This window comes from Oncorhynchus nerka, linkage group LG1, assembly GCF_034236695.1.
Source record: "Oncorhynchus nerka isolate Pitt River linkage group LG1, Oner_Uvic_2.0, whole genome shotgun sequence".
NCBI classification, from domain to species: Eukaryota; Metazoa; Chordata; class Actinopteri; order Salmoniformes; family Salmonidae; genus Oncorhynchus; species Oncorhynchus nerka.
The window spans coordinates 16916962-16944617 of NC_088396.1; the positions used below are offsets into that span (position 1 = coordinate 16916962).

The 27656-nt window shown below is 42.9% G+C and overlaps 1 protein-coding gene and 1 pseudogene across 1 annotated transcript; both read left to right on the forward strand.

Annotated features, from left to right (window-relative positions):
- Positions 1–318: 318 nt before the first annotated feature.
- On the forward strand, positions 319–6451 carry LOC115105577 (exosomal polycystin-1-interacting protein-like). The gene is made up of 2 exons (XM_029627977.2): positions 319–513; positions 2171–6451. Exon 2 carries the CDS (start codon positions 2228–2230, stop codon positions 2963–2965), a length of 738 nt encoding a protein of 245 aa, XP_029483837.1. The 5' UTR covers positions 319–513; positions 2171–2227; the 3' UTR covers positions 2966–6451.
- Positions 6452–16755: 10304 nt separating this feature from the next.
- On the forward strand, positions 16756–27448 carry LOC115105729 (uncharacterized; annotated as a pseudogene).
- Positions 27449–27656: the final 208 nt, after the last annotated feature.

The following is a 27656-nucleotide window of genomic DNA, read 5'->3' on the forward strand; positions in this document are numbered from 1 at the left end:
AGTGGTCTCGATTAGTCTGAATTGGCGTGATAAAAATGTTTTTAGTAGTACCATATTCTAACTGCAGGTGGAAGCTTGAGATACATCACTGACATGGAGAGGAAGGTGCAGTTAGAAGAAGAGGAGGAGAGAGAGAGGGAGGAAATAAGGGAGGGAGTGAAAGCGAGTGACATGGGGAGAAAATGGGCAGAGAATTTGTGTCTGTCATGTCATCACTGAAGACTGTCCGTGGTATCCCGTGTTCAGAGAGTAAGCCTAAGTCCTCTCTATCTTTCTTTCTCCTCTCCTCTTTTTCTCCCCACTGCTCTCTGTCCCCCCCTTCTCTCTGCTTCTCTCTCTGGGCTGACCGTTTCTCACCCTTGCGTCTGCTAGACAGGGGTGCGGAGATCCAGCGTGTCTCCCAGCAGATGTGGAAGGCTAAGTTGCTGCGTCAGGAGCAGAACTAAAAGGCTAACATCTGAGAAGCAGAGAGGACGACAACATGCCTCCCTGACCACCGCCAGCGCCATCCCTGTAAGTAGCCATACATTTAATAGTCAAGCCACATCTTGAGTCATTTATCATACGGGAATCTGTTAAAGTGCCTGCCTTATGTCTGTGTGCGCATGTGTGTATACGTAACAGACATAGAAAACGAGAGAGAAGGAGATTGGATTTGGAGGGAAAAGGAGAGAGGATTTGGAGAGGCAGAGAAAGGGGGAGAGAGAGGGAGAGAGGGGGGAATTGGGTGCCTGCTTGCGGCCGCATGTGGAACATGATGTCAGAGGAATGCTCTGTGCCTCTCCTCATAGCTGTCTGGAACAGCAGCCACCTTCCCTCCCTCCCGCCCTCCCTCTCCTTCAGCATCCGGCCCTGCAGCTGGAGCCTGCAGCGAAGGGAGGGAAATGAGGAAAGGAGGGAGAGAGAGAAAAAGACAGTAGGGCAGAGGGAGAATAACTCGGGAGAGAGAGATGAGTGAGACTTGGACAGTAACGGAGTGGAAATAAGGAGGGAGATATGTAAACAGGAGTTTATAGCGCTGCATAGGCTTCGAGTATTGCAGACCTGTGAGTCAGGGCTGTGGTCTGGAGGAGGAAGGGAACAGTAGTCTATTAGAGCTTGGGCTTCGGTAATGCAGACTAGGCTGTGGTTCTGTGTACTTAGCAGGGGTCAGGTGACTGAAGGATACAGTGGCTGCAGGCAGAGGGATTTAGAAGCAGTCAGACACTTAGCACAGAATGGTAGTAAGTTTACACTGTGTTGTATGAAGCCACAGCTGCTGAGGTTTTAGTTTAGATTTAAGGCCAGTGGCATATTCTGTCTAAAGACTGAGAATTGTTTTGTGCTGTGTGATGGATAACCTGTTGATGCTAAGATGAGGATTGGGATCGGCATAGCCAATCCTCTGCAAGGCTGGGTTTTCAAACAAATATATCCTCTTAAGTTAGAGAGAAATTATAGTCTGAATATGGCACTGTTTTAGCAACTGAAACCCTGATAAGCGCTATACGCAGTTTATATAAGAGAAAAATAAAAAGGGTTCTTTGTGACCAGATCAATCTTTCTTTTTTCCCCATCTACATACATTATGTCCAACCGTGATGCCAATCACAGCATCGGAAAGTCCTTGCTTCCTGAAGTCAAGATGGCTTATTCATCCCACTTTTCCTTCGCTCCTCAATGGGGAAAGTTTTATTTTTCCTGACAGTTTTAATGTGGCTGGCCACAGCCTTTACCGCAGCGGGGCGCAGGCAGTTTTATAGACAGCCAAATGCCATCCGCAGTAGCCCAGGGCCTGGAAGGACCTCGCCCTAATAAAGTAGTGGAGCAAAAAAATAAGTGGCTCAATTGCGTCTGCGGTAGCCAGACTGAATTCAGCTGGCTGTCTCTCACAGCCCTTAAACCAATAAACTGGAGATGTTAATCAGTAGCAGCTAGGTTACTGTAGGACAGAACAGCTATGGAACATGTGCTATTATGAGCAAGTGAATGTCTGTATAATTGTGTGTTCTTTGTGGCAAAGAGGCAGAGAGCAATCTGACTCATTTTTCCCACTGGTATGATTTGTCTTGCTTTCGATTTAGCTTTGTTTATGAATTGGTCTTGGTGTCTACGTTGTGATTTCAACCTTGTATACACCCGAAGCTCCTTAAAAACATGTGCTTACATAACTTTCTCTCCTATCATGCAGATTTGCATACAACCTTCAGGATATCCCCTCGATGAAGATGTAGTCCAACTGGTTGACATGGAGATGTTTCTAAACAGGGCTTCCTCTTGGCGCCGTCCCCGTGCCCTGTTGCTGTGGACTCTGTGGGTTCTACTCCTCCCCTCAACTGTCACCCTGACCACAGGCCCCGGCAACAGCACCCTGCTCTTTGACAGCACCGACAACAGCAACAGCCTGCGGAACTGCAGCTGCTCCGCCCACATCCAGGACTGTGACGAGGCGCTGGCCAACCTGCTATGCAGCTGCCACACTGTGCTGCGCTCCAAGCTGACCCCCGGTGGCCTGAGGGAGCAGGGCGGACTGACTGTGTGGCTCAGAGAGCCCTGGGTTCTCACAGAGCTGCTGAATGGCAGCGTGGTGCTCGACCTCCGCCTGTCGTTCTGTGGCACTGGCACCCTGGCCATCCCCAACCAGTACCTGGCCCTGTTTGGCCTCCGTAGGCTGAGGGTCTATAGTGCTGCCCAGGACGCTCCACACCTGGAGCAGGTCCTCACCATCTCCTCTAGGAGTAGGGATATGGAGGGGATGGGGTACCTCTCCTCCACTGACCCCGCCTCCCCCTCCTCCGTTCTCCATGTATCCATCCTGGATGTGTCAGTGCTAAATGGGTTGTCGTCCCTGAAGGCCTACAGTGTGAGTGCCACTCCCATGTCCACCCTCTTCCAATACTTCCCCCACCTGCCCCTACACCCCTCCACCGCCCTGGATCAGCCCCCGGAGCCCCAACAGGACTGCCTCCTCACCTTCATATACTAGACCTGTAGGCTCTGAGCTCAGAGCTAGATCTGTGGAAACTAGACTGGGCTGGATGGATGACACAGGTGCCTACAAGAGCTCCATCCACCCAGATGTTACTGAATGGGCTTGATGTGCAGAGAGCTGTGCTGCTTTTCAATGTGTGTCTATATGGTGCATTTCTACAGTGCAGGAAAAAACAAACACTATTATCTGTCCTCAAGAGGACTCTGGACAAGAAAACACAACCATCTCTGAGAAGAAGATGAAATCATATTTCAATATCATTGCAAGAGAAAGGGAGAGGTCCGGTTAGGTGAGAGTAAGACAACGATGGCATCCGTCTGCTGCTCTACAAACTGACAGAGCTTGTAGACCTGCTGCTGACAGTTAAATTTTCCAGCTGCTCTTTTCTCTCGGTTATTGCGTGCAGATGGCCTATTAAAACATGTTGTTTTGAAACCGGTTACGATGGCTGCCTTATAAATGGGCCAGCCTGATTAGAACCTTGTTGGATCATCAGGCGATGGACTTCACTCTTCATGACTGTACAGTTCTGAATCCACCTACTTAAGCTGGACTTGGTTGGGGTTTTATTCAAGATGAAGCTAAAAGCGTTTTGGACTGGTTTGATCTGGAGATTGGTCCGGCCCATGCTGGATTGATTACATCACTCTGTTTCTGGTGTTCTAGAATTCAGGGTTGTCCTGGAACAACCTTGGAGTGGAGTGTTCTCATCTCTATGTTCCACAATGTGTTCTTCGGCTCATGTTCTAGAACAGGGATGGGCAAACTTTTTGGCTCGAGGGCCACATTGGGATTTTGAAATTCAACAGAGGGATGCACATAATTTTTTTCACTAAATAATCATTCCCCCATCAAAAGTTTGTAAAAGAAATACTCAAACCTCCCGCCGGATTGAATGTAGTTTGCCCACTCCTGTTCTAGAATGACCATGCATATTTACTGTAGTACCTTGACCAGGGACCTACTATAGACCAGCCTAGTAAGGGTTAATAAATTGTACTCATGGTGTAAAAAAAAAGGAGCATGCAAAGAGGTGTTAGGAACTCAAAAAGAAGTTCTCCTCTCAGAAAACGAATGGCACCAATCTGGTCTTTATTTCCATCTCACATCCTGAGAGAGACGTAAACATTCAATTCATCTAAAACCACTCTCACAAACAAAGACTGCAGCCAACACTTCTGTTCTGTAGATCATCCAGAGTCTGAATGTGTGCGTGTGTGCATATGAATGTGTGTCTACGCGATGTGTGCATGTGTACAGTGCATTCGGAAAGAATTCAGACCCTTTCACCTTTTGTTACATTACAGCCTTATTCAAAAATGTATTAAATTATTTTTTCCCTCATTAAGCTACACACCCATAATGAGAAATTAAAAACGTTTTTTTGTGCAAATGTATTTTAAAATAAAAAACAGAAATAGCTTATTTCTTATATTTACATAAGTATTCAGACACTATGCTATGAAACTCGAAATTGAGCACAGGTGCATACTCTTTCCATTGATCATTCTTGAGAAGTTTCTACAACTTGATTGGAGTCCACCTGTGGTAAACTCAATTGATTGGACATGATTTGGAAAGGCACACATCTGTCTATATAAGGTCCCACAGTTGACAGTGCATGTCAGAGCAAAAGCGAAGCAATGAAGTCGAAGGAATTGTCCGTAGGGATACCAAGACAGGATTATGTCGAGGCACAGATCTGGGGAAGAGTACCAAAAAATGTATGCCGCATTTTAGGTCCCAAAGAACACAGTGGCCTCCATCATTCTTAAATGAAAGGAGTTTGGAACCACCAAGACTCTTCCTAGAGATGGCCGCCGGCCAAACTGAACAGTCAGGGAGGTGACCAAGAACCCGATGGTCACTCTGACAGAGCTCCAGAGTTCCTCTGTGGAGATGGGAGAACCTTCCAGAAGGACAATCATATCTGCAGCACTCCACCAATCAGACCTTTATGGTAGAGTGGCCAGAAGGAAGACACTCCTCAGTAAAAGGTACATGACAGCCCACTTGGGAGTTTGCCTAAAGGCACTCAAAGATTCTCAGACAATGAGAAACAAGATTCTCTGGTCTTATGAAACCAAGATTGAACTCTTTGGCCTGAATGTCTGTAGGAAACCTGGCACCATCCCTACGGTGAAGCATGGTCGTGGCAGCATCATGCTGTGGGGATGTTTTTCAACAGCAGGGACTGGGAGATTAGTCAGGATCGAGGGAAAGATGAACGGAGCAAAGTACAGAGAGATCCTTGATGAAAACCTGCTCCAGAGCGTTTAGGACCTCAGACTGGGGTGAAGGTTCACCTTCTAACAGGATACCGACCCTAAGCACACAGCCAAGACAACGCAGGAGTGGCTTCGGGACGTCTCTGAATGTATTCGAGTAGCCCAGCCAGAGCCCTGACTTGAACCCGATCTAACATCTCTGGAGAGACCTCAAAATAGCTGTGCAGCGATGCTCCCCATCCACCCTGACAGAGCTTGAGAGGATCTGCAGAGAAGAATGGGAGAAACTCCCCAAATAAAGGTGTGCCAAGCTTGTAGCGTCATACCCAAGAAGACTTGAGGCTGTAATCGCTGCCAAAGGTGCTTCAACAAAGTACTGAGTAAAGGGTCTGAATAACTCTATAATCTTTTTTTTGCTATGTCATTATATGGTATAGTGTGCAGATTTATGAGGGAAAAAACGATTTAATCCATTTTAGAACAAGGCTGTAAAATAACAAAATGTGGAAAAGTCAAGGGGTTTGAATACCTGAATGCTCTGTACATGCATAGGTGTGTGCATATTCTTTTCTCATCTACATATTGTAACCCTATGGGCCCTGGTCAAAAGTAGGGCACTATATAGGGAATAGGGTGCCATTTGGGACGTGGGCACTCACTAATGACTGTTGATGTTGGAATCTGTATTTCCGCTATAATCTCTCAAGCACAGGCTCACTCTGTACAGCCAGAAATCTGGCATTAGTCTTTCCCATCTGGGGAATGTATGAATAGACACCTCTGAAAACCATTACCTGTGGATTAAACATTCAGGCTAGGTCATCAAAAATGTGTTGCTCCTTGCTCTAACCCTCTGCCTCTTACAGAAAAACCACATGATTTCACATGTGCCAAACATATGGAAATGTCACATGTGAATTCATGGGATTTTGGAACGCTTCACGTTATGTGGATTTTCACATTGTGGATCAACATTTTCAAATGAGATTTCATAGATGATGCCCTACAAACAAAAATAAGTTGTTATGATGCACATTGTGTTTTCAACGTACATATTTGACAAACATGACTATACTAGCTAGGTTTCCATCCAATTGGCAACACATTTTAATGTGAATATTCTAAAATCCGCATGAAAACAAGATGTGTTTCCATCAAATTGACTTGTTGCAGATAAAAGTGATGATGCAGTGCACATAAAAATGAATTTTGCAGTTAAATTCCCATATACCGAATAAAAAATACAAGTTAAGTGTTTCCAGGACATTTTTTCAACTGATGAAAATGTTTGCATTATATAGCGTGTTCCCACTCTGGTATTGATACATGGACTCGAGCCAACAGCTCACAGATACAGTGCAGTATTAGCCTACACAAGTGGTTCCCAACCTTTTTCGGTTACTGTACCACCAACTAAATGTTGCTCTGCCCAGAATACTCCTGAAGTACCTCCTCGTGCATTTTACCATTTTACCTGTAGGCCTATGGTCTCATGCGTCTTCTCATGTACCCGTCAAGCTCATCACCTTGCACATTCACCACCCTGTGAAGTTCATCGTAACTTATTTCATCTGTAGACCAAAAAACTGCATCCCAACAAGTCCTAGTGGGAGGACCACACAACATGTCATCACGTGACTCCAAGTTTACTACAATATGATGATTATTTTTATTTCCTCATTATATGCGTTTCCATCAACATTTCTTGTCTAATTCATTTCACAGACACAAATAGGTCCCACCTTGTCTAGTGTATTTTGTTTTGTCGATATTTGGAAAGTTTACCAGCAGGTCCGTCATGGCATTTTTTTTTTATCCGCCATGAACTTTACACACATAAAAAGGTTGGACATAAACCTGGTTTAAGAGGGTACATTTATTTATACGGTCTTTATTATTCAACATGTTCTTACCTGGGATTTGAAATCACAGCCTCTTGGTTCACGGCATTCCGATCTTCCTGCTACACCACCATATCTGTGTCAGTAACTGATTTCACCTGTATTCCTACACTTTGGACTTCAAAGTAAATCTCAGCTTTGTTAAAAATACAACTCAAGAAAAAGTTATATATTTATATTAATGATTCAGGAGTAACATTAAATCAGAATAACATGCCCCACCAACATTAGACAACTATACAGAAAAACCTCAAATTGCTGAAATAAGTAACTGAAATCCATGATGAGAGAAGTCAGAATAACTGATAGCAGTGCACTTGGCACTCTTTTGCTAAGCACTGAGATGTATTATAGGTAATGAATGTTTGGGGAATGCTATTGACTTTGTGGTGCAGCAGAAATACAGTATCAGTGTATTCCAATTCCAGAGGTTGTGAATTCAAATCCCAGATGGTATCATAATTAAGCTGAACAGCGATAACACATGGAATTGCACATTTGAAAATCTGATCACATGTGAAATGCCTAGTGCTGACATTTTGGTTATTTTTTGTTTTTTTTAAACCACTAATTGATGATGTCGGTTCAATTATTTGAATTCCATTTAGTTTATTATTCTGTGAGCTCAATGCGCATATTGCTCAGTTTCTCATAAATCGGACAAAGCCCGAACTGTGCGATGTAGTAGGGAGTTGTAGTTTCCAACAGGCTAATATTCTACATAGTTTACCACAGAAAATTTGGTAATTTACTACAATGCCCATAATCCATTGCGCACCTACTTGTCCAGTCTGTGTTTCTTTTACGCCTGCTATGTATAAGAGACAGAAGAATGCACAATCAAGAGAGAGTTATCTCTACCTGAAAATACATGATCTAAGAAATTGATAGTTGGTATTCAGCAGTCATAAAAGTATCTGATGAAGGCGATTCATACTTGTCCCTTCAATAAATCTGATTTATGTAGCAACAAAGTGTTCCTTTTTCTTCATTCTCCCAGATAGTCACCAGTTGAAGTATCCTGGGGTAAGGAATGTTTTTGGAGTCATAAAAGTATGCTTTACTTACATTGAAGAACTACCAAAAAAATTTTTTTTTTTCAGACAGCATCTGACTCTATAGAGATGAGATGATGACTAGGAATGAAATGAAGTCATCAAATAAAGCAAATGTAATATACACAACAAATATTTTATTAAAGTGAAGTAATGTGAATAAACAATGGTTCATAAGTGATAAGCAGTAATGGGCAGTCACTACCATCATGGGACTTGTATTAATTGTTTTATGCTGTGTAGTTACTTCAGTCAAGCCACACAATGCATAATGCATTTAATGTTTAAAAATGCGTTTTTTTTTTATGAAACCGTGACACTTTTTTTTTATCGAACCGAAACAGAACCAATCTCGAAATGCACTCATCACTCGTCACTAGAAATGTCATATGTAAAGTGTTACAAAAGCATGTTTTGAAATTATTTCAAAATATGAAACTACACTGTTAACCATTGCTGTTAATTTTATGGTAAATTATAGTCATTTTACTGTACATTTCTACAGTAATAGGATACTGTATTAGTGTTTCACTATATTATTACTGTCAATCGCAATGCACTTGGGTGCTTTTTGGTCCGTCCTGCAAATCAACTTGGCATGCCTCACTTGCAATTTCATTTAAACTCATAGGATAGCCTTCTTTTGAAGCACTTATGGCAAGAACTGTAAAAAATAAGCTACTTCAAGAGACAGAAGCAAATAAAAAGTTGGTGGTTGTATTTGGTTAACATTTTATGGAAAAGGTATGGATATCAGCAAACAAAGAAAGTCACGCAACTACCGAGGACAAACATAAGTACAAGGTAGGCGTTTAATGATTACATTTTTTAAAAGTATTGACCTTGGACGAATCAATGTAGTGACAGCTAGATTCCACAAAGCCCGGTCTCTGCTTCACTCTGTTGGTGAAGTTCATCATCAACTTCCTTTACCATGGAGTGGAGTTTCGTTCCCTAGGTATAGGACGACAGGTAGCCTAGCAATTAGAGCATTCCGCCAGTAACCAAAAGGTTGTCTGTGCCCTTGAACAAGGCACTTCACCCTAATTTGCTCCAGGGGAGCCGTACTACTATGATTGACATTGTAAAACAACACATTTCACTGCACCTATCCGGTGTATGAGACAAATATTTTGGGGATCATTTGTGGATTTGGCAGCTCTAACACAGTTCCACCTCAGACACCGCCAAAATAACTGCTATGTGGGTATAACAGTGTTGCTTCTGTCCCTCTCCTCGCCCCAACCTGGGCTCAAACCAAGGACCCTGTGAACACATTGACAACATTCACCCCCGAAGCATTGGTACCCATCACTCCACAAAAGCCATGGCCCTTGTAGAACAATGGGAAACAACTACTTCAAGGTCTCAGAGCAAGTGACGACACCAATTGAACAACTACTAGTGCTCGCCCGCTAACTAGCTAGCCATTTCACACCAGTTACACAGGTGTCCACTCGCATGGATCTGATATAATCTAGCACTAAGTGTGCATAACTACTCTGAGGATTTGAACTTGCAATCTTATGGTCTGAGTGTATTAATGTCTCAGCAGTGCCACCAGCTGGTTATTTGTTACCAAAAACATACAGTATATGCACACACTCTCAAAAATAAGAGTATGTTTATGGTACAGTGTTGTTCCCTGGTGTACAAAAAGGCCAAAGGAAAACATAAGATACCTTCAAAGGTACACATAGGAACTCACATGGTACTAGTTGGTACCTTTTAGGGTACATGTGCGGGCAATCTATAATAATGGTACATTTTTCTTCCCAAAATATTACATTTAAAGCTGCGTTCGTACCATGTGGGAGGTGGGAATTTACTAGTTGTGAAGTTGTAAATACCAGTTGGAATCATTGATGTGCATTCAAATTGTTGGGAAACACCAATTGGCTAATGGCCAACAAGCTGCGTCAACCATAAATGAAAAGTACAGCTATCAGGTTGGTAAGCAAATTATAGAGTTCAAAAACCATATTAACATATTGGTTTTTCTAAATTATGTTTTGTTACATTTGACTCCCGAAAATGCTGTTATCAAGGCCATTTCCTTAGTAGTAATAATAATAATAATACTTTTTTACGTGTAAAGTGCTTTTCAAGAATAATCTCAAAGTGCATAAATAGAGCATAAAGTATTTTTTTTTTTTACCAGGTAAGTTGACTGAGAACACATTCTCATTTACAGCAACGACCTGGGGAATAGTTACAGGGGAGAGGAGGGGGATGAATGAGCCAATTGTAAACTGGGGATGATTAGGTGACCGTGATGTTATGAGGGACAGCTTGGGAATTTAGCCAGGACACCAGGGTTAACACCCCTACTCTTACGATAACTGCCATGGGATCTTTAATGACCTCAGAGAGTCAGGACACCCATTTAACGTCCCATCCAAAAGAGAGCACCCTACACAGGTCCATATCCACAATGACTGACCTGGGGAATTGGGATAGTTTTTAGACCAGAGGAAAGAGTGCCTCCTACTGGCCCTCAAACACCACTTCCAGCAGCATCTGGTCTCCCATCCAGGGACTGACCAGTACCAACTCTGCTTAGCTTCAGAAGCAAGCCAGCAGTGGGACGCAGGGTGATACACTACTGGCAAGGTGACATCATAGGTCAGCATGTGGGAGAAGTCAGAGCTCAGGGATGATAGACGCGTTTCCCACTAGTAATTACCAGTTGGAAGGCCGTTCATGTGGATTTTTCCCAGTCGTATATGGTAAAATCCAACTTCCCATGTGGTCATGAATGCAGCATTTTTTAAAACCTTTATTTAACCAGGCAAGTCAGTTAAGAACACATTCTTATTTTCAATGACGGCCTGGGAACAGTGGGTTAACTGCCTGTTCAGGGGCAGAACGACAGATTTGTACCTTGTCAGCTCGGGGGTTTGAACTCACAACCTTCCGGTTACTAGTCAAATCAAATCAAATCAAAGATTATTTGTCACATACACATGGTTAGCAGATGTTAATGCGAGTGTAGCGAAATGCTTGTGCTTCTAGTTCCGACAATGCAGTAATAACCAACAAGTAATCTAACTAACAATTCCAAAACTACTGTCTTATACACAGTGTAAGGGGATAAAGAATATGTACATAAGGATATATGAATGAGTGATGGTACAGAGCAGCATAGGCAAGATACAGTAGATGGTATCGAGTACAGTATATACATATGAGATGAGTATGTAAACAAAGTGGCATAGTTAAAGTGGCTAGTGATACATGTATTACATAAGGATGCAGTCGATGATATAGGGTACAGTATATACGTATGCATATGAGATGAATAATGTAGGGTAAGTAACATTATATAAGGTAGCATTGTTTAAAGTGGCTAGTGATATATTTACATCATTTCCCATCAATTCCCATTATTAAAGTGGCTGGGGTTGAGTCAGTGTCAGTGTGTTGGCAGCGGCCACTCAATGTTAGTGGTGGCTGTTTAACAGTCTGATGGCCTTGAGATAGAAGCTGTTTTTCAGTCTCTCGGTCCCAGCTTTGATGCACCTGTACTGACCTCGCCTTCTGGATGATAGCGCGGTGAACAGGCAGTGGCTCGGGTGGTTGATGTCCTTGATGATCTTTATGGCCTTCCTGTAACATCGGGTGGTGTAGGTGTCCTGGAGGGCAGGTAGTTTGCCCCCGGTGATGCGTTGTGCAGACCTCACTACCCTCTGGAGAGCCTTACGGTTGAGGGCGGAGCAGTTGCCGTACCAGGCAGTGATACAGCCCGCCAGGATGCTCTCGATTGTGCATCTGTAGAAGTTTGTGAGTGCTTTTGGTGACAAGCCGAATTTCTTCAGCCTCCTGAGGTTGAAGAGGCGCTGCTGCGCCTTCTTCACGATGCTGTCTGTGTGAGTGGACCAGTTCAGTTTGTCTGTGATGTGTATGCCGAGGAACTTAAAACTTGCTACCCTCTCCACTACTGTTCCATCGATGTGGATAGGGGGGTGTTCCCTCTGCTGTTTCCTGAAGTCCACAATCATCTCCTTAGTTTTGTTGACGTTGAGTGTGAGGTTATTTTCCTGACACCACACTCCGAGGGCCCTCACCTCCTCCCTGTAGGCCGTCTCGTCGTTGTTGGTAATCAAGCCTACCACTGTTGTGTCGTCCGCAAACTTGATGATTGAGTTGGAGGCGTGCGTGGCCACGCAGTCGTGGGTGAACAGGGAGTACAGGAGAGGGCTCAGAACGCACCCTTGTGGGGCCCCAGTGTTGAGGATCAGCGGGGAGGAGATGTTGTTGCCTACCCTCACCACCTGGGGACGGCCCGTCAGGAAGTCCAGTACCCAGTTGCACAGGGCGGGGTCGAGACCCAGGGTCTCGAGCTTGATGACGAGCTTGGAGGGTACTATGGTGTTGAATGCCGAGCTGTAGTCGATGAACAGCATTCTCACATAGGTATTCCTCTTGTCCAGATGGGTTAGGGCAGTGTGCAGTGTGGTTGAGATTGCATCGTCTGTGGACCTATTTGGGCGGTAAGCAAATTGGAGTGGGTCTAGGGTGTCAGGTAGGGTGGAGGTGATATGGTCCTTGACTAGTCTCTCAAAGCACTTCATGATGACGGAAGTGAGTGCTACGGGGCGGTAGTCGTTTAGCTCAGTTACCTTAGCTTTCTTGGGAACAGGAACAATGGTGGCCCTCTTGAAGCATGTGGGAACAGCAGACTGGTATAGGGATTGATTGAATATGTCCGTAAACACACCGGCCAGCTGGTCTGCGCTTGCTCTGAGGGCGCGGCTGGGGATGCCGTCTGGGCCTGCAGCCTTGTGAGGGTTAACACGTTTAAATGTCTTACTCACCTCGGCTGCAGTGAAGGAGAGACCGCATGTTTTCGTTGCAGGCCGTGTCAGTGGCACTGTATTGTCCTCAAAGCGGGCAAAAAAGTTATTTAGTCTGCCTGGGAGCAAGACATCCTGGTCCGTGACTGGGCTGGATTTCTTCTTGTAGTCCATGATTGACTGTAGGCCCTGCCACATGCCTCTTGTGTCGGAGCCGTTGAATTGAGATTCTACTTTGTCTCTGTACTGACGCTTAGCTTGTTTGATAGCCTTGCGGAAGGAATAGCTGCACTGTTTGTATTCGGTCATGTTAACAGACACCTTGCCCTGATTAAAAGCAGTGGTTCGCGCTTTCAGTTTCACGCGAATGCTGCCATCAATCCACGGTTTCTGGTTAGGGAATGTTTTAATCGTTGCTATGGGAACGACATCTTCAACGCACGTTCTAATGAACCCGCACACCGAATCAGCGTATTCGTCAATATTGTTATCTGACGCAATACGAAACATGTCCCAGTCCACATGATGGAAGCAGTCTTGGAGTGTGGAGTCAGCTTGGTCGGACCAGCGTTGGACAGACCTCAGCGTGGGAGCCTCTTGTTTTAGTTTCTGTCTGTAGGCAGGGATCAACAAAATGGAGTCCTGGTCAGCTTTTCCGAAAGGGGGGCGGGGCAGGGCCTTATATGCGTCGCGGAAGTTAGAATAGCAATGATCCAAGGTTTTTCCACCCCTGGTTGCGCAATCGATATGCTGATCAAATTTAGAGAGTCTTGTTTTCAGATTAGCCTTGTTAAAAATCCCCAGTCCAACGCTCTAACCACTAGGCTACCCTGCCGCCCCACTTTAAAATGTAGGTGGGGCAAATGTATTCGGGAGCATCTCTTTAGCTATTGTCAGTTTTGCAATCTTTGTAAGACGTTGTGGCAATCAAGACCTGCACTGTTAAAAGGTTACTGTGCGGTTTCCAGGAGTTTAACGGCAGCTGGTTCACAGCAAGTTGATGTTTAATTTTCAAATCTTACTGTCAACTAGTTACAAGTGGGTTATTGAAAATGTACTGTAACTTAGTACAGCTAATTCTTCACACCCACTGACCTGATGGTCTGGTTTAAAGAATTAAAATTACTATCTATAAATTAAGTATCGTATGGTACTTTAGTGTCGCTTCTTATAAGCTGCCTGTTTCCATCGATCACATTACCCCATTCTTTCCTATGCGAAGACTCAATGGCGATTTGAAGCCAAATGAAGTCAGTAATTTTAACAGGTGTCCACATACTTTTGTGTGTATAGTGTATGACTACACAACCTGTGAGCTTACGTTAACTAGCTGCCTAGCTCACCTAAAGAATAAAAAGGTTACAACAGCCATTATGCTTGCCTGTGCTGGTTCTTTTCACTTGTAAGGAAGGTAACGTTAACGTGCATTGTACACACAACTACAGTCGGTGGTTATCTAGCTCATTTTCATAAACACCTAGCTAACCACAGATCTTTGACCTAACCAAAATAGTTTGTCAGCAGCTAGCCTCTCGATTACAGAGGTCGGAAAACAATCAAATTCACCTATGCTTATTGGAGTAGTGGTTACAATCCAGTACATAGCACTGAACCATCCTTGCTTCTGATCGACAGAGAGACCTAAGGTTAGCTAGCTAGTTAGCTACAAAAGCCAGGGATATTCAATAATTCTAGACAAAAAAAAGCTAAGATAGGTAATTGGAAAGATGCTATCCCACAATACACACGATAAATACACAATATCAATTATTTAAATGAGAAACTACAAAAAGGTTATAATATCTACTATTTATTCTATTTGATTTCACCTGCTAGGTTCCTTGTTGCTGAGCATTTGCGTGGAGTAATTTAGAGTTTTTCAATCGCTGAGTCGGAAGTTTACATACGGTATACTTAGGTTGGAGTCATTAAAACTTGTTTTTCAACCACTCCACAAATGTCTTGTTAACAAACTATAATCTTGGCAAGTCAGTTAGGACATCTACTTTGTGCATGACACAAGTAATTATTCCAACAATTGTTTACAGACAGATTATTTCACTTATCACAATTCCAGTGGGTTAGAAGTTCACATACACTAAATTGACTGTGCCTTTAAACAGCTTGGAAAATTCCAGAAAATTATGTCATGGCTTTAGAAGCTTCTGATAGGCTAATTGACATATTTTGAGTCAATTGGAGGTGTACCTGTGGATGTATTTCAAGGTCTACCTTCAAACTCCCAATGCCTACAAAACCCCAATATGAAATACAACATTTAAACCCATGTCACACCCTGGCCTGACCAAATATATAACGACAACACAAAATACTATGACCAAGGCGTGACAAGAACACCATCCCAACCGTGAAGCACCGGTATGGCAGCATCATGTTGTGGGGGTGCTTTGCTACAGGAGGGACTGGTGCACTTCACAAAATAGATGGCATCATGAGGTAGGAAAATTACGTGGATATATTGAAGCAACATCTCAAGCCATCAGTTAAAGCTTGGTCGTAAATGGGTCTTCCAAATGGACAATGACCCCAAGCATACTTACAAGGTTGTGGCAAAATGGCTTAAGGACAACAAAGTCAAGGTATTGGAATGGCCATCCCAAAGCCCTGACCTCAATCGTATAGAAAATATGTGGGCAGAATTGAAAAAGCGTGTGCGAGCAAGGAGGCCTACAAACCTGACGCAGTTACACCAGCTCTGTTTGGAGGAATGGGACAAAATTCACCCAACTTATTATGGGAAGCTTATTATGGGAAACTTATTATGGGAAGCTTGTGGAAGGCTACCCAAAATGTTTGACCCAAGTTAAACCATTTAAAAGGCAATGCTACCAAATACTAATTGAGTGTATGCAAATGTCTGACCCACTGGGATTGTGATGAAAGAAATAAAAGCTGAAATAAATCATTATTTCTACTATTATTCTGACATTTCACATTCTTAAAATAAAGTGGTGATCCTAACTGACCTAAGACAGGGAATTTTTACTAGGATTAAAAGTCAGGAATTGTGAAACTGACTTTAAATGTATTTGGCTATGGTGTATTCAACTGTAAGTCAAAAATACAAAAAAAGTACTAAAGTAGATTTTGGGGGTATCTGTACTTTACTTTATATATTTTTGGCAACTTTTACTTTTACTTCACCACATCCCTAAAGAAAATAATTTACTTTTTTCTCCCCACATTTTCCCTGAAACCCAAAAGTACTTGTTACATCTTGAATGCTTAGCAGGACAGGAAAATGGTCTAATTCACACACTTATCAAGAAAACATTAGATGTCATCCCTACTGCCTCTGATCTGGCAGACTCACTAAACATATGCTTAATTTGTAATGATGTCTGAATATTGGAGTGTGCCCCTGACTATCCGTAAATAAATAAAAACCTAGAAAATGTGGCCATCTGCTTTGCTTAATATAAGGAACTTGAAATTATTATACTTTTACTTTTAATACTTAAGTATATTTTTGCAATTACATTTACTTTTTTTTAAATACTTTTAGACTTTAACTCAAGTAACGTTAATATTTTACTGGTTGGCTTTTACTTTTGTCATTTTTCCATTAAGGTATCTTTACTTTTACTCTAGTATGACAATTGAGTACTTTTTCCAACACTGCAGTTCTGTATGATAGCCACATTAGCAGCTAGTTAGAATTTAATTTAGGGGGGAGGGGATAATTACAGGGAAATATATTGATAAAAGTGACCTTGTCTGAGAGTCTTTCCGGGTATACCTACACAAAATACAGACCTTATATGAAGTAGTTCTTAAAATCCCTATTGAAAAATGAATAGTGGAAAAACTATTGGAACCATGTCCGGGACTCATACTGTGGTACTCAATTGACTCCTTGAAGGACAGCTCATCTTTCCTTGTCCCAGAAACGGCCAGGATGCATCGTGCGGCCCATTAACAACACATGGGCGAAGCACACAATTGGCGTAAATACGATGCCAATGGAGTTTCCCCATCAGCTCAAAATTATATCCGGAGGCGCCTTTAGGTTTAGAAACTCTGTGCTTTGGCCTGTTTCTGCGGATGAGAGTTTAATTTCCCTGCCAGAAAACAGGTGATACCGTAAAGTGTTGTGTATTCGCGCACAAATCCGGGGTGTACGGTCCAAACATGCACTCATAATTGACTGTAGCGCATATAAAGCAACCACAAGTTACCGGTGGCTGAAAACACAAACATCGCGGGATGAACGAGTGTCGAATTTCCGGTCAAGGTTGGGCCATTTAAAAAGAATTCCTTCCTCCCTTGCCCTGCAGGTGTATACTCGTCAGTCGTCAAGTGTCCACTTAATTTGAGGGCTGAGGGGATAGGGTGTTTTCTTTGGACAGTAAATCCTGAAGCGCGGATTGCTTGACTCTTTTTATGCGAGTGTTGGCTCCTTCAGACCGTCTATCTATATCTATGTTTTCACATGTATATTTTCGCTTCTGCTTTTACGAACAGGTAAACATGACTTTCATCTGAATGGAATTCCTCAAGGAACGCAAGGTCTTCAGGTACAATTATTTATTAACGTCCGCATTTAGTTCAGATCAGGAAACAGTGTAACATGTATCATTTTATTATAGAAACACTGTGGCTTTTCATTACTACAGGTCTGGTTTTTATATCCTAAAAATAGTTTGTTGTGTTCAATCATTTCAAGACTTGTAGAAGGCTTATAGACACCAAATACATAAATAATAGTAGCCTAGATGTAAAGTGTTGTTCTCCTGTCTCAATTTTTAAAAGTCAGGAATTGTGAAACTGACTTTAAATGTATTTGGCTATGGTGTATTCAACTGTAAGTCAAAAATACAAAAAAAGTACTAAAGTAGATTTTGGGGGTATCTGTACTTTACTTTATATATTTTTGGCAACTTTTACTTTTACTTCACCACATCCCTAAAGAAAATAATTTACTTTTTTCTCCCCACATTTTCCCTGAAACCCAAAAGTACTTGTTACATCTTGAATGCTTAGCAGGACAGGAAAATGGTCTAATTCACACACTTATCAAGAAAACATTAGATGTCATCCCTACTGCCTCTGATCTGGCAGACTCACTAAACATATGCTTAATTTGTAATGATGTCTGAATATTGGAGTGTGCCCCTGACTATCCGTAAATAAATAAAAACCTAGAAAATGTGGCCATCTGCTTTGCTTAATATAAGGAACTTGAAATTATTATACTTTTACTTTTAATACTTAAGTATATTTTTGCAATTACATTTACTTTTTTTTAAATACTTTTAGACTTTAACTCAAGTAACGTTAATATTTTACTGGTTGGCTTTTACTTTTGTCATTTTTCCATTAAGGTATCTTTACTTTTACTCTAGTATGACAATTGAGTACTTTTTCCAACACTGCAGTTCTGTATGATAGCCACATTAGCAGCTAGTTAGAATTTAATTTAGGGGGGAGGGGATAATTACAGGGAAATATATTGATAAAAGTGACCTTGTCTGAGAGTCTTTCCGGGGTATACCTACACAAAATACAGACCTTATATGAAGTAGTTCTTAAAATCCCTATTGAAAAATGAATAGTGGAAAAACTATTGGAACCATGTCCGGGACTCATACTGTGGTACTCAATTGACTCCTTGAAGGACAGCTCATCTTTCCTTGTCCCAGAAACGGCCAGGATGCATCGTGCGGCCCATTAACAACACATGGGCGAAGCACACAATTGGCGTAAATACGATGCCAATGGAGTTTCCCCATCAGCTCAAAATTATATCCGGAGGCGCCTTTAGGTTTAGAAACTCTGTGCTTTGGCCTGTTTCTGCGGATGAGAGTTTAATTTCCCTGCCAGAAAACAGGTGATACCGTAAAGTGTTGTGTATTCGCGCACAAATCCGGGGTGTACGGTCCAAACATGCACTCATAATTGACTGTAGCGCATATAAAGCAACCACAAGTTACCGGTGGCTGAAAACACAAACATCGCGGGATGAACGAGTGTCGAATTTCCGGTCAAGGTTGGGCCATTTAAAAGAATTCCTTCCTCCCTTGCCCTGCAGGTGTATACTCGTCAGTCGTCAAGTGTCCACTTAATTTGAGGGCTGAGGGGATAGGGTGTTTTCTTTGGACAGTAAATCCTGAAGCGCGGATTGCTTGACTCTTTTTATGCGAGTGTTGGCTCCTTCAGACCGTCTATCTATATCTATGTTTTCACATGTATATTTTCGCTTCTGCTTTTACGAACAGGTAAACATGACTTTCATCTGAATGGAATTCCTCAAGGAACGCAAGGTCTTCAGGTACAATTATTTATTAACGTCCGCATTTAGTTCAGATCAGGAAACAGTGTAGCATGTATCATTTTATTATAGAAACACTGTGGCTTTTCATTACTACAGGTCTGGTTTTTATATCCTAAAAATAGTTTGTTGTGTTCAATCATTTCAAGACTTGTAGAAGGCTTATAGACACCAAATACATAAATAATAGTAGCCTAGATGTAAAGTGTTGTTCTCCTGTCTCAATTTTGCAACATGCAACCTGATCTTCATGTTTGATAGCATATAAACCTCACAATAGTTATGTACAGGATCGAATCGTAGTGTCAACCTTTCCTATTGTGTGAGCAGGACACGTTTCTTTTCTGTATTCGATCTTTTTTGTTTGTTTTTCAGGTCAATAACCAACCATGAGTTAGAAGACTTAGGCTATGTGATGTTTAAAAAATAAGAAGATATGAAACATTTCCTTCTGACTATTTATTTGATGGTGCAGTGTGGCTATGGTAAGTTACCAACACCAATCATTGTTAAGAACAGGTTCAACATCTGACTGTACTGTTTTTGTCACTATCATATATGTTGTTGTAGTGTGTGTTATTTAAGCAATAAGGCATGAGGGAGACCAAAATACCACGGCTAAGGGCTGTTCTTAAGCACGACGCAACGCAGAGTGCCTAGATACAGCCCTTAGCCGTGGTATATTGTTCATATATCACAAACCCCTGAGGTGCTGCCTGTGCCATTAAACCCCTACAACTCATCCAGAACGCCGCAGCCCGTCTGGTGTTCAACCTTCCCAAGTTCTCTCACGTCACCCCGCTCCTCCGCTCTCTCCACTGGCTTCCAGTTGAAGCTCGCATCCGCTACAAGACCATGGTGCTTGCCTACGGAGCTGTGAGGGGAACGGCACCTCAGTACCTCCAGGCTCTGATCAGGCCCTACACCCAAACAAGGGCACTGCGTTCATCCACCTCTGGCCTGCTCGCCTCCCTACCACTGAGGAAGTACAGTTCCCGCGCAGCCCAGTCAAAACTGTTCGCTGCTCTGGCCCCCCAATGGTGGAACAAACTCCCTCACGACGCCAGGACAGCGGAGTCAATCACCACCTTCCGGAGACACCTGAAACCCCACCTCTTTCAGGAATACCTGGGATAGGATAAAGTAATCCTTCTCACCCCCCTTAAAAAGATTTAGATGCACTATTGTAAAGTGGCTGTTCCACTGGATGTCTTAAGGTGAACGCACCAATTTGTAAGTCGCTCTGGATAAGAGTGTCTGCTAAATGACTTAAATGTAAATGTAAATGTGCATTATTGCTATTATGAACTGGTTGCCAATGTAATTAGAGCAGTAAAAATAAATGTTTTATCATACCCATGGTATACGGTCTGAATGCTGATTGGCTGAAAGATATGGTATATCAGAACTCAAACCACCCAGTTTATAATAAGCATTATGATCTGGGTGGTTCGATCCCTGAATGCTGATTGGCTGACAGCCATGGCACATCAGACCATATAACACGAGTATGACAACATTTTTACATTTTAATTTTTACTGCTCTAATTACGTTGTTGTAATAGTTTATAATAGCAATAAGGCACCTCAGGGGTTTGTGATATATGGACAATATACCATGGCTAAGGGCTGTATGCAGGCGTTGCGTCGTGCCTAAGAGCAGCCCTTAGCCATGGAATATTGGCCATATACCACACCCCCTCGGGCCTTATAGCTTAAATATTCCACCTTATATTTCTGGCAGCTGTTTTTGTACTGAACTGGAAAATAAAATATTTTAGTGGCGCAGTGGTGTAATACCCTGACTACAACGCTCGTGTCACGTGTGCAAGCTTTGAAAAATACATGTAGGAATCTATATTATTCAATTATTGCACCCACACTGCTCTCACACGTCAACGAGCGTCTGCATTGCCAAGGGCTAAAATAGAAGTCATTCCTATTTCTGATGCAGATCGCGCTGCAAGTCCTGCCTCTCCCATCTCCTCATTGGTTTATAGAAGCAGGTACCCACGTGCCATCTCCTCATTGGTTATACCCACATGGGTGATTGAAAGACGAACTGTTGCTGTTTGTCGTGGTAATACTATGAAAGTTTAGATGCCAATCACCATATAAGTTAAACATGAAAAATCCTGGAAGGAGGAGTGATGACTAGAAACGGTTCGGTTGACTGTTTTTATGTGTGGATTAATTGTCGGAGTTGAGGACCTTGTGCATTTCAGGTAAAATAACAACCCAATGTTTATATCCCAGGACAAATTAGCGAGCTGCAAGCTAATGCTTTTCTGCCTTTCCCCAAATGAATGTCATTGGTTGAGAGTTTTTGATATTTCAACCTGCGTGTCAGGATCGCGTTTGGTGTAGGGGGACAAAATGCATTTCTGCACGATGGCGCACGCACGCAGCTGGTTTGTGTTCCGTGTAAGGCACTGCAGTGTTTGAGGCGTCACTACAGATCCGGCTTCGATCCCGGGCTGTGTCGCAGCTGGCCGCGAGGCGGTGTACAATTGGCCCAGCCGGGTTAGGGGAGGGTTTGGCCGGCATGTCCTTGTCCCAGCAACTCCTGTGGTGCGCCGGGCGCATGCACACTGACACGGTCGCCAGTTGTACTGTGTTTCCTCTGACACATTGGTGCAGCTGGCTTCCGGGTTAAACGAGCAGTGTGTCAAGAAGCAGTGCGGCTTGGCAGGGTCGTGTTTCGGGGACGCATGGCTCTCGACCTTCGATCTGCCGAGTCCATACGAGAGTTGCGGCGTTGGGACAAGATTGTAACTACCAATTGGATATCACGAAATTGGGGAGAAAAAGGGGTAAAAAATAATAACAAAAAGAAAACCGGTTCAATATAGCATTCCAGTTTTACTGCCAGATACCATCAGCAAGTTATGTATTTACTGCACCTGCCTACCTGGCCTCGGATAAGACACTGTGAACATTTGCTCTCACATATATATACCCACCCACAAACAGTCTGTGTCTGTGGGCAGTATAGTGGTACCATAAACTGTATGTTATCTTTATGAGTTTGATGGTAATGGCCCTCACTGTATTACCTTCTTCCTTTCAGCCCTGTGCTCCCTCCCTGCTCCAGTCAATGTTTCCATAGAGTCCCTCAACTTCCACCATGTTCTACGCTGGAGCGCCGGTCCAGGCACACCTCCTGGGACCGTGTACAAGATCATCCGCAGGTTGTCACAATATTTTTAATGACGGTTTATTCCCACACCATTCTGTTGTTGAGGTATGCCCAAACCCAGTGCTTTTGCCTATATGCATTTAGCAGTGGTGGAAACACTGGACAGTTACTTTGAATTCAAACGGAGTATAGTGTCACCTATCGTCATGATTTTGTCTGTGTTAATCTTGTTGGATAATTCAACTACTGCATTGTGGTTACGTTATTGAACTTTAGACAAATGATGTTGATCGGATTCCCATGACACACTTGATATGACTGGGTTGTGGATTGTCTCAGAGGTTAGATGTAATAACACTATAATTACAGTAGTAAATCATTGCTTTTCAGAGTGACAGTCATTGGAAAGTTCAAACTTCAGTCAGAGCATTTTGGGTTTCACTTGTGGAGAAAAGTGTTTGCTTTGGACATAAGCTATAACCTTTACCTTTAACCAACATTAGCCCATTCAGCATAATTTGCCTGTCTTACCAAGTGTGTTGTGGCTGGAAGATTTGATTGCAGTGTGAAATGTTTTTTTCTCAAGTATTGCTTTCACTTGACCGTAGATACAGCTTTGTGTCATCGTGGTCATTGTTTCCACCCTCATAGTATCTGCTCTAGAGACTGTTATGCAGGTGTTACCACTTTAAAAAGGCTGTGAATTTCAAAGAAATTCAATAGAATCAACCACTTTCTCTTCTGCTAGGGGTCTGGTGAGGATGCAACAAGTCTTACAGATGAGCTCACTGAAAACACAGCTTTGTTTTGTTTGAACTACAGATACAGCGGGGCAAAAAAAGTATTTAGTCAGCCACCAATTCTGAAAGTTCTTCCACTTAAAAAGATGAGAGAGGCCTGTAATGTTCATCATAGGTACACTTCAACTATGACAGACAAAATGAGAAAAAAAATCCAGAAAATCACATTGTAGGATTTTTTATGAATTTATTTGCAAATTATGGTGGAAAATAAGTATTTGGTCACCTACAAACAAACAAGATTTCTGGCTCTCACAGACCTGTAACTTCTACTTTAAGAGGCTCCTCTGTCCTCCACTCGTTACCTGTATTAATGGCACCTGTTTGAACTTGTTATCAGTATAAAAGACACCTGTCGACAACCTCAAACAGTCAAACTCCAAACTCCACTATGGCCAAGACCAAAGAGCTGTCAAAGGACACCAGAAACAAAAATGTAGACCTGCACCAGGCTGGGAAGACTGAATCTGCAATAGGTGTGCAGCTTGGTTTGAAGAAATCAACTGTGGGAGCAATTATTAGGAAATGGAAGACATACAAGACCACTGATAATCTCCCTCGATCTGGGGCTCCACGCATGATCTCACCCCGTGGGGTCAAAATGATCACAAGAACGGTGAGCAAAAATCCCAGAACCACACGGGGGGACCTAGTGAATGACCTGCAGAGAGCTGGGACCAAAGTAACAAAGCCTACCATCAGTAACACACTACGCCGCCAGGGACTCAAATCCTGCAGTGCCAGACGTGTCCCCCTGCTTAAGCCAGTACATGTCCAGGCCCGTCTGAAGTTTGCTAGAGAGCATTTGGATGATCCAGAAGAAGATTGGGAGAATGTCATATGGTCAGATGAAACCAAAATATAACTTTTTGGTAAAAACTCAACTCGTCGTGTTTGGAGGACAAAGAATGCTGAGGTGCATCCAAAGAACACCATACCTACTGTGAAGCATGGGGGTGGAAACATCATGCTTTGGGGCTGTTTTTCTGCAAAGGGACGAGGACGACTGATCCGTGTAAAGGAAAGAATGAATGGGGCCATGTATCGTGAGATTTTGAGTGAAAACCTCCTTCCATCAGCAAGGGCATTGAAGATTAAACGTGGCTGGGTCTTTCAGCATGACAATGATCCCAAACACACTGCCCGGGCAACGAAGGAGTGGCTTCGTAAGAAGCATTTCAAGGTCCTGGAGTGGCCTAGCCAGTCTCCAGATCTCAACCCCATAGAAAATCTTTGGAGGGAGTTGAAAGTCCGTGTTGCCCAGCAACAGCCCCAAAACATCACTGCTCTAGAGTGTGTGAACCTTGTGAAGACTTACAGAAAACGTTTGCCCTCTGTCATTGCCAACAAAGGGTATATAACAAAGTATTGAGATAAAATGTTGTTATTGACCAAATACTTATTTTCCACCATAATTTGCAAATAAATTCATAAAAAATCCTACAATGATTTTCTGGATTTTTTTTCTCATTTGGTCTGTTATAGTTGAAGTGTACCTATGATGAAAATTATAGGCCTCTCTCATCTTTTTAAGTGGGAGAACTTGCGCAATTGGTGGCTGACTAAATACGTTTTTGCCCCACTGTAAATACTCATTATGGAACAGGGAAAACTATTGAGTGATATGGGTATACAATTCTGTCTGACAACACTGCGAATGAGATATTGTTGAGGTTTGAAGACCACACAAATTAAACTTTTGAATCATTTGGAATTGAACCAAACATACTTTTTGTTAATGAAGTTATTCAACTCGCCTGCTCTTTGTTTTATTTGCTAATATTCGGCACCACACACAAATGACCCTCCTTGTTTCTGTCTCAACAGAGGAAACCACAGGCAGCAAGTTCCACATCAAACCAATGTGACAAGTCATAGGCTGGATCTAAAGTTCCCCAAAGAAGAGTATACATTCTGTGTTTCGGCCTTCCACAACCTCTCAGAGTCGCCCGTGGTCGAGACCACCTTCACCCCCTTCACACAGAGTATGTCTGCTCTCCATTTTGTCTTGCCAGTAGGAATGTTAAGATATTTCTTTGCTAGAGATTTCGAATAGGTGTTTGTGTGAGTGCAATTATTTACATTATCCAGGTCGACATTAAATTACACAATCTATGCATGTATTTGTGTGTGAACGTGTCTGATGTAATGTTTTTGTAAATTGTTTAATCTGTGTGTGAAATGATGCTACAGTACCATTATATCTTACTTAGCTGTTATTGGCTCTCCAATACTGTCTTTGGATGGATGTGGCAACTGCCTGGAAATCAACATCACACTGCTTGAGATAGAAACTATTAAAAAGGTCTATGGGAAATCATTATCTTTTGACATCTACTGGAAGAGAGCAGGAGAGACAAAGGTAAAAAAAAACAACAACAACTAGGCCTATTCTTTCCTTGTCTTCATTGCAGTATCAAATTGTACTCTTTTTATGATGTGAACTACAGAGGACCGTTTCATTGTGAATTATTACTCTTCATTCATGTTCATTTCCAGCCCCAAATGACCCAAACAACTCATTTAGCTTACATGCTGGAGAACTTGGAGGTGGGTATGGTGTACTGTGTGAGGGTGTACACAAGGATCATCACCAACCTCAACACACGGTCCTCTGGGTGGAAATGTGCTTACACCAGCGTTCTGGAGCCCAACAGAGGTGAATATTGTCTATAGTTTAAGTCAATGTTTCATCCCAATTGCGCAGAGCCCCAATTTGATCATGATTCTCTCTCTCTCTCTCTCAGTCCCTGCTGTTGTAGCTGGAGTGTCTGTTGTCCTCATTGTGAGTGGGGTAGGTCTGATGGTTCTCACGTTTGGCCTGTTCTACACGGGGTTCCTGTGCAAGCTGAAGACTCATCAACCCAGAGGACTGGTGAGAAATGGCTACATCTGTAACTAACTACACCTCACAATCTCCCTCTTTGTCATTGTTTCAATGTTGATCTGTGGATCTGTGGATCTAGGATGTGAATTTGTGGAGCTTGAGAAATGCAAAGCCACAATGCAAATACAAAGCCAATGCCAATTCCTGTAGGAAAATAGTGTAAGAGGAACTCAGTCACCCATGTAGTCCACATAAAGGGGTGTACACACAACATCTATAGCCATAAGATTCAGGAATTGACTTCACTGTACCTTTCTGTGTTTAACACAGCCTCTCTCTTCTCCCCCCCATGCAGACTGCCCTGGTGGAGGGCCACTTCCTCATCCCAGAGCGGACAATCCCTGACTTGGTCTCTATATCTTCTGCGACAGAGGAACAAGGGAAGGCCCGCAGATCAAAAACACACCATGACAGAGAGAACTCTAACCAAGCAGGGAGGAGGAGGAGGAGGAGGAGGATGATGAAGAGGAAGAGGGGGGAAACGACGGCTACATGGACCGCGCTGCGGGGCTCTCCTCTGACAGCAGCTCCAGCACCACACAGTCCCAGGATGCATCAGGGGCCAACGTAGCCCTCCTTGACACAGCAGGGCATTCTATGGGATTGAGTTCTGAGGTAGCTGCTGCTGAGGAGGAAAGGGAAGCCCCTGTGGGTGTGATGGTGCTAGGATGTCAGGCTCAGGGAGAGGTCACAGGTGAACAGGCGAGGGTCATTTCCAGCTTTGACGGAGACCGACCCAGACCTTTGGGACTTGGAGGGTTGGGTGGAGAGGAGGAGGAGGAGAAAGAGAAAGAAAGAGAGGTGGAGGAGAAGGAGACCTCTGGTAATGTCAATCTGTTCTCTGTGACTCTGGGGACATTAAAGAGGGAAGAGGAGGGCGAGTGTGAAGAGAAGACAGACTTTCTGTTAGAATTTTCGAAACGGGAGCAGAAGCCTCAACTTCCCATCGACTCCTTACAGAGGAACTTACGACCGGGCAGCATGAGATCTCAGAGTGAGATACCGGAGGATACAGGCCTAGTACTGACACTGCCAAAGACAGTCTGCACATGGATATACTCTGAATATTCAAATAGACATGCTGACAGCAGCACAGAGACACACTCTGGCTACCTTGTAACGCACACCGGCACTGTGCAGGCTGACAATGAGACAGAAGAGGAAGAGGAAGAGGAAGACTTCTCAGGGTACATGGGACATTGATTATTGTGTGTGTGGCTCTGTGTAATAGTGTTCCTTAGCCGATAACTGCACAGATATTCCACTTGGTTGGATATCATGTCTCACATAGGCCTACATTCCTTTCCAATTATTGCCTTCTGTTGAGGATGTGAATGTCTATGTAAAATAATAATTTCCATAAAATGCCATGCACTTGTTTTTGTATGTCGGTTTTATTTATTGTAATGTAAGTGCAATTTCACGAGAGCTCAGATCAAATTGTTACGCCATCTTAACCGACTTAATTTGGCATCAATGCGCTATTGACTCTTCCCCAATGATTGTATACACTACAAGACCAAAAGTATGTGGACACCTGCTTGTCGAACATCTCATTCCAAAATCATGTGCATTAATATGGAGTTG